General features: G+C 46.1%; 1 protein-coding gene across 2 annotated transcripts in view; it reads right to left on the reverse strand.

Annotated features, from left to right (window-relative positions):
* Positions 1-217: 217 nt before the first annotated feature.
* STX5 (syntaxin 5) overlaps positions 218-11908 on the reverse strand; it is a 20247-nt gene continuing 8556 nt past the window's right edge. For both annotated transcript variants that reach the window (XM_008707527.2, XM_040639261.1), the window contains exon 11: positions 218-975. In XM_008707527.2, the coding sequence (XP_008705749.1) occupies positions 816-975 (160 nt within the window). In that variant the 3' untranslated portion in view covers positions 218-815. The remainder of the gene's footprint in view (positions 976-11908) is intronic.

An 11908-nucleotide genomic window follows, 5' to 3' on the forward strand; every position in this document is an offset into this window, starting at 1 on the left:
GGTCGTGCTAACCCCATTTGCAGTGAAGTTTCCAGGCTAATGAAGTGCTGCTGCACCTGGGTGTTCCCTGCCCAGAGGTAGCTGTGTGCACAGGGCTCAGAGCTCGGCCCTGAGAGCCATCAGCCCAGCCTTTCAGTTCTGGTACTGGGCAGTGTGCTCACTCCACTGGCTGTGAAGGCCCTTCGACGCTCCCACCCAGAAATGACGACATGGCTAGTGAGGCTGACAGTCTTGCTGTAATTGGGAGAAAATAGGCTGCAGCGCATTTGGCAGACTGAGAGTCACCGGCAGCCAAAGTTGGGGTTGTGCAGGCAGCCGAGGGGCTCACAGCCCCCTGCCTCACACAGTGGAGAGAGGAAGAAGAAAGAGGTCAAATTCTAACCCAGATGGGAAAGTTGGTCCCAGGGGGCAGTTTCACTTCCTCTCCTCACTCTCAGGAAGGTGGGGAAGGGCTTCATCTCCCCTTGCTGCCAGAGTTTCCTTTGGAAGAGGCTGGGGAGTTTCTAAAAATCTCCTACCTAGTGGAGACAACCTCCCCCACCGGCCCCCCAGTTGGCCTCTGCTCCTGTCCAGCCACTTCACAGCAGAGTACAAATCCAGAACCGTGTGTGTTTCGAGGGCCTGAGGGTGGTGAGGGGAGGACAGGGTGGCCAGAGGCAAAGGGTCAGGGGTCAGGGGCAGTGGCCATTCTCAGCAGTTCCAGGGAAACAGGGCCTTTCTCCCAAGCACCCTGCCTAGGCTCAGTGACAGCACTGGCCACCTGCCCTCCCAAAGGGGTTCCAAACCCCCACGGAGTGCCTCAGAGTGGAGAGGGTTCAGGCAAGGAAGACCACAAAGATGATGAAGAAGACAATGAGGATGAGGAAGATTTTGACCATGAGCCACCGGTTCGAAGTGACCGACTGGAAGTACTTGAGGATCTCTGAATGGGCGGCATCAACATCCAGCTGGGCTCCCAGCACGTTCTCGTCGATCCTGGGGATAGGGCCGAAAGGAGAGGAGACAGGAGGACACTGGATTAAAAAGAATGCTGTTGAAGTAGATTTACCAACATGGAAAGACGGTCACGACACGCAGGAGTAAAAAGTATTTACATACAATATGATCCCATTTTTGTGTATATATGCTTGTGTATAGAAAAAGGTCTGGAAGGGTAACAAATAAGTCTTGGCTCTGGTTTGAAGATCAGCTCTGCAACTTATTAGCTTGTGATTCTGAGCCAGTCATTTAACCTCCAGACTCATTTTCTTCAACTGCAAAGGAGGGAAAATGAGCAGAACCCCAACCCTGCATCTCCGGTTGCTGTCGACCTCAAACGAGTGCCCAAAATGTTAGCTATTATAAAGTTTTGCTCGTCAGTATTTATTGATTTTTGTCTAATAAATAATATTGCATTTATAATATGGGAGAAAATGCTCACAGACCGTTATAGTCAGGAAATCCTGATTCTGAGTGAGACGGGAAGAAAAACTTAATGATGTGGACAGGAAGTCAGGAGATAAGAAAAGCCCTACAGGGGAGCATGGGTGGCTCAGTTGTTAAGCATCTGCCTTCGGCTCAGGGCGTGATCCTGGCGTTCTGGGATCGAGCCCCGCATCAGGCTCCTCCGCTAGGAGCCTGCTTCTTCCTCTCCCACTCCCCCTGCTTGTGTTCCCTCTTTTGCTGGCTGTCTCTCTCTGTCAAATAAATAAAATCTTTAAAAAGAAAAGAAAAGCCCTACAATTAGGAGAAAGTCTCTCCAGGCTACAGAGAAGTCCTCAGAGGAAGAGCCATTTCTTGACAAACTTGTGAGGAAAATAAAACATTTCCTGGCCACCCTGCATACGCAATCCTGAAAACCCAATACAAACCATGGCCTTTGCAAAAGGAGGCCCTGGGAGCAGAGACCACGACGAGCTGTTGAGGACAGAAAAGCTGGAGCCTGGTAATTCAGCTGGAACAGGAAAGGAAAGCCTGGGCCAGTGGCTGCAAGCCCCAAGTCCTCAGAAGGTAGTCATGAGGCCTGTGAACTACTCTCTGTCCAAATACAGGAGCCCAGGGGTGCCTGTCTAGCTCAGTCAGAAGAGCATATGGTTCAGGTCATGATCTCTAGGACCTGGGGTCAAGCCCTGGGTCATGTTCCACACTCGGTGGGGTGTCTGCTGAGACTCTTTCTCATGAATAAATAAAAATTTTTAAAGATTTTATTTATTTATTTTAGAGAGATGGCAGGGGCGGAGGTGGGGGAAGGGAGAGAGAGAATCTGAAGCAGACTGCCCGCCGAGTGTAGAGCCCAACGCAGGGTTTGATCTTATAACATGAGACCATGACCTGAGCTGAAACCAAAAGTCCGACGCTTAACCAACTGAGCCACCCAGGTGCGCCAAATAAATAAATCTTAAAAAAAAAAAAGGGGGGCACCTGGGGGGCGCAGTCGTTAGGCGTCTGCCTTCGGCTCAGGGCGTGATCCCGGCGCTCTGGGATCGAGGCCCACATCAGGCTCCTCCGCTATGAGTCTGCTTCTTCCTCTCCCACTCCCCCTGCTTGTGTTCCCTCTCTCGCTGGCTGTCTCTATCTCTGTCAAATAAATAAATAAAATCTTAAAAAAAAAAAAAGGAAAAGCATGTGACTCTTGATCTCGGGGTCATGAGTTCAAGCCCCACGTTAGGTATAGAGATTACTTAAATAAGTAAATAAACTTAAAAAAGATTTCAAATACAGGAGCCTGGACTGTACGTGATTCCCTCTTTGTGTCAGAGTGGCTAACTAAACTATCAGGTTTCCTACCTTTGGGCTGTAAGCTCATTTCTCAGTGTGGGTGCACCTGTCATTTCATATCCAAGAAAGCTCATCTAGGCAATCATGAATGGCTTTGCTTAACAAACACGGATACACAGTAAATGCAGTCTGGCACAGAAAAGATTTTAAATGAGAGTCCATGAATGAGAACTAACGAGAGGGAACTCGGGGGGGGGGGTTAGGGATCCATGGGACACTCAGAGACAGTAGGGGGAGCAGAAGACAGAAATGGGAGGGGGCAGAAAATGTGGTTTGGAAAGGAGAATGCTGAAGAAAACAGGGAAAAAGCATGGTGAGGAGGATGAAGGAATGTCTTATGGAGAGAGAGCAAAACTACAGAGGGAAGGAGTCAAGCATTAAGAAGCTGGAGGCTCGGGGCGCCTGGGTGGCTCAGCTGGTTAAGCATCTGCCTTTGGCTCAGGTCATGATTTCAGGGTCCTGGGATCGAGCCCACGAATCGGGCTCCCTGCTCAGTGGAGAGTCTGCTTCTCCCTTTCTCTCTCCCTCAGCCTCTCCCCTGCTCGTGCTCGCTCTCTCTCTCAAATAAATAAATTTAAAAAATATATAAAAACTAAAATAAATAAAATCTTAAAAAAAAAAAAGCAGGAGTCTCAGGGTGCCTAGTGGCACAGTCGGTTAAGTGTCCAACTCCTGACTTTTTTTTTTTTTAAAGATTTTATTTATTTATTTGACAGAGACAGAGACAGCCAGTGAGAGAGGGAACATAAGCAGGGGGAGTGGGAGAGGAAGAAGCAGGCTCATAGCAGAGGAGCCTGATGTGGGGCTCGATCCCATAATGCCAGGATCACGCCCTGAGCCGAAGGCAGACGCTTAACCGCTGTGCCACCCAGGCGCCCCCAACTCCTGACTTCTGCTCAGGTCATGATCTCAGGGTCCTGACACTGAGCCCTGAATCGAGCTCCCCACTCAGCTTGGAGTCTGCTTGTCCCTCTCCTCCCTTCTCAGCCCTTCCCCCGCTCCCCTGCAAGCGTGTGTGTGAGCTCTCTCTCTCAAATAAATAAATCTTAAAAAAAAAAAAAGGAGCTGGAGTTTGAGCGAACAGCAAGGCTACATGACCAGACTGATGGAGAGGCATGAAAACCCAGAGCATGAGAAGGTGAGTGTAAGTTGAATGGAAGATAACAGTAAGCCCATGGACTAGAAAGACTATCTGGCCATGATTAGGCGATCTGGGATTTTAGCTTTTGGAGTATAAGTTTCCCCAAAGCTTCATGATGACTGACAGGAGTTGGGTCATGTTCAGAAGATACGGAAGCTGCTTTTAAGGAGCTCCACGTTCGGACACCTGGGTGGCTCCATCAGTGAAGCGTCTGCTTTCGGCTCAGGGCATGATCCCAAGGTCCTGGGATGAGTCTCGCATCGGGCTCCTTCTCCAGAAAGCCTGCTTCTCCCTCTGCCTCAGCTCCCTCTGCTTGTGCTCGGTATCTCTCTTTCTCTCTCAAATAAACAAATAAAATCTTAAAAAAAACAAAGGAGCTCCACATGGCCGGGTTTAGGAAACCTGACTGTAATGAAACACAATGATGGTAATGGATTACAGTACACCGGATACAAAAAAGAAATCTATTATTCCTAGTAACGTTTAAAGAGAGAAGGCTCCTGCTTTACAGAAGGATGCCAGCTACTGAAGGGATGAATCAGAAAACGACCACTTGGCCACACACAAAGTCAAGAGTGAATCAGGCAAGGACCATCACGGGTCCAAGGAGCTGGACGTTCACATGGACTCAAAGCGTCACTCCACAGATGACTTAAACAAGTGACCAAACCTGGCATCGCCAATAAAGGGATCACCTCATCAAGCGCCTACTGATAACAATCACCTTTGCAGCTAGCCAAGAATCTATAACCTAGATCTGATCATGAGGAAACACTGGACAAACACACATGCAGGACTTTCTACAAGAGGCACTGGCCTCTTCGAAGAACAGTCAATGTCATGAGAAGCAAAACAGAAGGCAGACTAAAGAGACATATCAAATGCCACGTGCGACTACTGCCTGGGTCTTAAATTCAAGAAAAAAAAGCTAAAAGCAATTTTTTTGTAGAACAGCTGGGGAAATATCAATATGGACTAAGCACGGGGTAGTGACAGAGAACTGTGCATTTTCTTAGGTATGATAATGGCATCGTGGCTGTTCAGGAGAATACCAATTCTGGGCAGGTGTGTGCTGAAGTCTAAAAATGTCATGATCTTTGCATTTTCAAATGATTCAGAGAAAAAAAAAAAAGAGGGAAAGCAAATGTGAGAAAATATTAAGGGGGTGAATGTGGGTGAAAGGAACATAGGTGTTCATTTGTACGATCCTCCCAACTTTTCTAGTTAGAAATTTTATAATTTACAAATTGGAGTGCAAAGGGAAATGATGGAGTAACAGATCAGCAGTTTTCATATCTTAGAAAAAATAAGAATCACCTGTTGAGCATCCCCAAAATGCAAATTCTCATGTCTCATATTCAGAAAGTCTAGGATGGGGCCCAGGAATTTACATACTGAAGAACTTTGGACTAAATTAGTGGTTTCTTTTTTTTTTTTTAAGATTTTATTTATTTATTTGACAGAGAGAGAGAGACAGCCAGCGAGAGAGGGAACATAAGCAGGGGGAGTGGGAGAGGAAGAAGCAGGCTCCCAGCGGAGGAGCCTGATGTGGGGCTCGATCCCAGGACTCTGGGATCATGCCCTGAGCCGAAGGCAGACGCTTAACGACTGAGCCACCCAGGCGCCCCTCAAATAAATAAAATCTTTAAAAAATAAATAAATACAATAAATAAATAATCTCATCCTTTCAAAATCTCAACTTCTTGTACATATAGTTGCCCATAATTTTTCTCTCTTTTGTTATTTCCCTTTTGTGTTTCAATCCCCTATAAAATTGCTTCTGAGCCATTCAACTGCAGGTGCTGCACTGGTCCAGTTAATCCCAGCCCTGCCACCCCCTGAACACCCTGGAGCCTTACCTCACACTTCCTTTTTCAGGGGCACTAAGAAACCACCACTCCTTTCTTCCTAAAATCCCCATTGCCTCAGCTTCTAAGGACACATTTCTAACTGCTTTCTTTTCTCGTCTTCCTTAGCCGTCCTCCTCAGCCTCCTGGACATCCTCCGTTCTCCCCCTATTCCTGGATCCGTGGGGATCTGTCCTGTCCTTTCTCTCACTTTACCAACTGTCTTGGGGTGGTCTCGTCTAGGTCCACGGTTTCACCAGGAGGCCGCTGACTCCCTCAAGTCCTTATCTCTCGCCCAGCTGAGATATCTCTAGCCTCTCTGCTGAGCCTGAGATCACACATCAAATGCCACTTGGAGGTCCCACTGAGTCTGGCAGTCGGCATGTCCAGCACAAAGCTCACTCCCCTCACCCAGCATCCATGTACTTCTCCCTGTGTTCTCTCCCTGAGAACGAGTGGCTTGCTGCGGCACACAGGTCCTTTGTGATCTGGCCCTGCCTCTCCAGCTTCCTCCCTCACCACTCCCCCTGCCACATGCAATAATTCTGCATTCCTGGAAACCACCCAAGCCCTTTTTCATTTCTGAGCTGTTTCTCCCCGCCACGTGGAATGGCCTTTCCTTTCCCTTTCTTTGGCTGGCAGTCCTCCTCAGGACTTAGGTTGGTATCTTTTATTTCCAGGAGAGGTACCGAGTCTGAGTTCCCTTACCTCCTTCTCTTCCTGCCCTTACCATACTGAACTGTAAGCGTCAGTGTATGTCTCTCCTACTAGACATGAGCTCCACAAGGACCGGAATGGTCTTTCACCTTCCTATAACCAGATCCAGCAGGATACCTCACAGCAGCAACAAGTGTTTGCTAAACCAATGAACAAATGAATACTAACACTGAAAGATACTTCAGACACTCTTTCAAGGAAGACTAGAATGTAAAGTTGCATGCAAATGCATATAATGTTAACTATTTTTTTCTTAAGATTTTGTTTATTTGAGAGCGAGCAAGAGCGAGAGAGATCCCAGAGGGAGAGGAAGAGGGAGAAGCAGACTCACTGCTGAGCAGGGAGCTTGATACGGGGCTCGATCCCAGGACCCTGAGATCATGACCCGAACTGAAGGCAGACGCTTCACCAACTGAGCCGCCCAGGCGCCCCTAATGTTAACTATTTAGAACACATATGCAATAGAGAAAGAACCTAAATATCTTTTTTTCATTTTTAAAATGTTATATTATGCAACATACTTACAAAGATAGAAAATAATGTACCAGATTTCTCATGGACTCAGCACTAAAACAGATGTTAACATTTTGTCATACTAGCTTAAGACTTCACCTTTCTAACAGAATAAGAAGAAAAGGATTCACAGACAGCCAGAGCCCTAACCAGAACCTTTTTTTTTTTTTTTAAAGATTTTATTTATTCGACAGAGATAGAGACAGCCAGCGAGAGAGGGAACACAAGCAGGGGGAGTGGGAGAGGAAGAAGCAGGCTCATAGCGGAAGAGCCTGATGTGGGGCTCGATCCCAGAACGCCGGGATCACGCCCTGAGCCGAAGGCAGACGCTTAACCGCTGTGCCACCCAGGCGCCCCCCCAACCAGAACCTTTGTCCACTCACTCCCTCCCCATCCGAAGGGCGCATCATTCCCACACGTAGTTTTGCACATTCACTACATATGTGTATTCATAAACTGTATACACCATCGCTATGTCTTAATATCTGCACGAATCTTACCATATTCTGCATCTCTTTCTGCAACTTGTTTTTTATTAAAATTATGTTAAAAATTATCCCTGTTTACCTTTTGTAATTCTGTTTCCCGAATCTGTAATAATATTCTAACATCGAAAACACATCACAGCCTGAGGAGCTACACTGTTTATGGAACAACCCAGTAAGGAATTCCCTAGGTCTCAGTTGAGCCAGGTAAGAATTAATCTTTTTTTTTTTTAAAGATTTTATTTATTTATTTGACAGAGATAGACACAGCCAGTGAGAGAGGGAACACAAGCAGGGGGAGTGGGAGAGGAAGAAGCAGGCTCATAGCGGAGGAGCCTGATGGGGGGCTCGATCCCATAACGCCGGGATCATGCCCTGAGCCGAAGGCAGACGCTTAACCGCTGTGCCACCCAGGCGCCCCAAGAATTAGTCTTTTGAAGTGTCTTGATTCCAGGACCAAGATGGCTAGACTCATAGCACCTTATAAATGGCTGGTTCCATCGTCGATGAATAAATAAACAAACAAACATCCTGTTAACTAGTGGTTCTCCAACTTGGATGCTTATGAGAGCCCACAATGAGCTTATACAAAATGGAAATTTCCTGGAGGTCCAGTCCACTCACATCTGTGGAATCAGAATCTCCCAAGTGTGAGGCCACGGGCCTATTTTCTTTACCTTGCCCAATTAAGTAGGTGAGGCTGCTTAATGGGCTGGTACTGGGAAACCTGCTTTATGCAAACGCAGGTGTTCACCCAGTCTCACATGATCAATACCTAGGGTGAAAGCACTCTGCTAGGCACTGTGGGACATAAAGATCAACCAAGATCAGACCTTGCTCAAAGGCCTAAGAGCAAGTGGGCAGGAACATGCAGCCCTGTGGATTCCTCCCCCTCCCACATCTTCTCCCCGCCCCCCCGCCGTCCCGCTACTGGCCCTCCCTCTTACCGAACTGAGAACACTTAAACAGGCTGAGGAATTGGGCACAGTCTGAGTAAAATGGCCAAATGTTTCCTCAACTTTATGAAAGACATAAATGTACAGATTCAAGAAAGCTTAGAGAACCCCAAGAAAGAGAAGTTCAAAGAAAATGACATCTGGAGACATAATAATTAAACTGCTGAAGACCAAAGACAAAAAACAAACAACCCCCCCCCCAAAAAACAAAAACAACAACAACTGAAAAGCAGCCAGAGAAAAACACATCACATACACAGTTAAAGTTACCACCGCCTTCTCATTAAGAATGAAAGAGATCAAAAGACAGTAGAGTGATAAATTTAAAGTGTCTAAAGAGTAAAACTGTAAACCCAGAATTCTATATCCAGGGAAAACATCCTTCAAGAATGAAGGTGGGGAGGCGCCTGGGTGGCTCAGTTGTTAAGCGTCTGCCTTCGGCTCAGGGCGTGATCCCAGCGTTCTGGGATCGAGCCCCACATCAGGCTCCTCCACTATGAGCCTGCTTCTTCCTCTCCCACTCCCCCTGCTGTGTTCCCTCTCTCGCTGGCTGTCTCTCTCTCTCTGTCAAATAAATAAATAAAATCTTAAAAAAAAAAAAAAAAAAAAAAGAATGAAGGTGGGGGTGCCTGCCTGGCTCAGTCGGTAGAATGTGCAACTCTTGATCAAGGGGTTTTGAGTTCAGGCCCCATGTTGGGTGTAGAGCCTACTTAAAAAAATAAGGGTGGGGATGCAGCTGGGTGGCTCAGTTGGTTCAGCGTCTGCCTTCGGCTCAGGTCATGATCTCAGGGTCCTGGGACTGAGCCCCGTGTTAGGCTCCCAGCTTAGCAGGGAGTCTGCTTTCCCTCTCCCTCTGCCCCCCTCCACCACTTGTGCTCTCTCTCTCTCTCAAGTAAATAAAATTTTAAACACACACACACATACACACACACACACACACACACACACACACAGAGAACAAAAAAGAGAAAGAGAGAATGAAAGTGAAATAAAGAAAAGTTCAGAGAAAAGAAAGTAAAACAGCAGATCCGGGGCACCTGGCCGGCTCAGTTGGATAAACGGCTGACTCCTAATTTTGGCTCAGGCCATGCTCTCCGGGGTCATGGGATCGAGTCCCATGTCAGGTTCTGCACTCAGTAGGGAGTCTGCTTCTTTCCTTTCCCTCTGCCCCCACACCGGCTCTGGAGCACCCCCCCACTGGCGGAAATAAGAAAATCTTAAAAAACAAACAAAGAGCAGATCTGCACTACAAAAAATGCTACAGAAAGTTCTTCAGGTTAAAGACAGAAGGGATACCAGATGGAAACTGGCTATCCAGGACAGAACGGAGCGCCCCGGAGATGGTAAACACAGAGACTCTTAACCTCTTAACCATAGAGGACAAACTGAGGATTGCTGGAGGGGAGGTGGGCATGGGATGGGCTGGATGATGGGTATTAAGGAGGGCACTTGTGATGAGCACTGGGTGTAAGTGATGAATCACTGAATTCTACTCCTGAAACAAACATTGCACTATATGTTAACTATCAATATGTTTTAAATAAAAATTTGGAAGGAAAAAAAGGGAAATGGTAAACATAGAAGTAAACATGAAAAATAATTTTTCCTCTTAATTTCTATAAAACAAGAACTATAATACTGGATTATGGGATTTTAAAGGTATGTAGGTGGCAAGAGATAGGACAACGAGAGCATAAAGGCTGGATGACAGAGTTGCACAGTTCTTACATTTTATTATTTTTTGAGAGAAAAAGAGTGCGTGCACGCAAGGGGGGGGCAGAAAGAGGGGGAGACAGAGAATCTCAAGCAGGCTCCACGCTCAGCGCGGAGCCTGACACAGGGCTCGATCTCATGACCCTGACATCATGACCTGAACTGAAATCAAGAGTCAGACACCCAACTGACTGAGCCACCCAGGCACCCCTAAAGTTCTTGCATTTTATATGAAGAAAGCTGTGGGAGCCAATGATGCATGTTGTAATCCCTAGAACAGCCATTAAAAAAAAAAAAGGCAATGACACATAGCTAAAATACCAACAAAAAATTTTTTGATGGAATTTTGAAAAAAATTTCAGTTGTTCAAAAGAAGATACGGAAGAGGAACAAAGAAACAAAAAAAGGAAAAAGAGAAAGCAAATAGTAAAATGGTAAGCCTAAATCCAACCTTATCAAAAAGTACACTAATTTTATGGACTCACAGAAGACCCTGAAGAGCCAGAGCAATCTTGAGAAAGGACAAAGCTGGAGGCATCACACTCCGATTTCAAACTACACTACAAAACTATAGTCTTCAAAACAGCATGATGCTGGCACAAATACAGACATATACATCAATGGAACAGGAGAGAGAGCCTAGACATAAATCCATGCATATATGATCAATTAATCTACAACAAAGGAGGCAAGAATATAAATGGGGGGGTGCCTGGATGGCACAGCGGTTAAGCGTCTGCCTTCGGCTCAGGGCGTGATCCCAGCGTTATGGGATCGAGCCCCACATCAGGCTCCTCCGCTATGAGCCTGCTTCTTCCTCTCCCACTCCCCCTGCTTGTGTTCCCTCTCTCGCTGGCTGTCTCTATTGCTGTAGAATAAATAAATAAAATCTTAAAAAAAAAAAAAAAAGAATATAAATGGGGAAGACAGTCTTGTCAACCAACGGTGTTGGGAAAACCTGACGACTACATGTAGGGAATGAAACTGGGCTGCTTTCTTTCACCACACACAAAAATTAACTCACAATGGATGAAAGACTTGATGTAAGACCTGAAACCATAAAAATTCTAGAAGAGAACACAGATGGCAAGCTCCTTGACATCACTTAGCAATATTTTTTGGACCTGCCTCCACAGGCAAGGGCAACAAAAGCAAAAGTAACAAACGGCAGGTACATCAAACTACAAAGCTTTTGCACAGAGAAGAAAACTACCACCAACGTTCTCTCCTACTGAAAAGGAGAAAAGTTTGCACATCATTTACCTGATAAGGGGCGAATATCCAAAACATACCAAAACCTCATAGAACCCAACAGCAGATAAATAAACAAATAGACACTCCAATTAAAAAATGGGCAGAAGGTCTGAATAGACCATCTTTCCAAAGAAGACATCCACATGGCCAAGGAGCACACGAAAAGATACTCAACACCACTCCTTATCAGGGAAATACAAGTCGAAACTACAATGAGGGACACCTGGCTGGCTCAGATGGTTAAGCGTCTGCTTTTGGCTTAGGTCATGGTCTCGGGGTCCTGGGATCGAGCCCCGTGTCAGGCTCCCTGCTCAGTGGGGAGCCTGCTTCTCCCTCTGCCTCTGCTGCTCCCCCTGCTTGTGCTCTCTCTCTCTGTCAAATAAATAAATAAAATCTCAAAAAAAAAAAAAGTTGACTTACTTATTAAAAAAAAACTACAATGAAATATCACCTCATACCTGTCAGAATGGTGAGCATCAGAAAGAAAGAAAGAAAGAAAGAAAGAAAGAAAGAAAGAAAGAAAGA

Source organism: Ursus maritimus, unplaced genomic scaffold (genome assembly GCF_017311325.1).
Source record: "Ursus maritimus isolate PB19 unplaced genomic scaffold, ASM1731132v1 scaffold_23, whole genome shotgun sequence".
In the NCBI taxonomy this organism is placed as follows: Eukaryota; Metazoa; Chordata; class Mammalia; order Carnivora; family Ursidae; genus Ursus; species Ursus maritimus.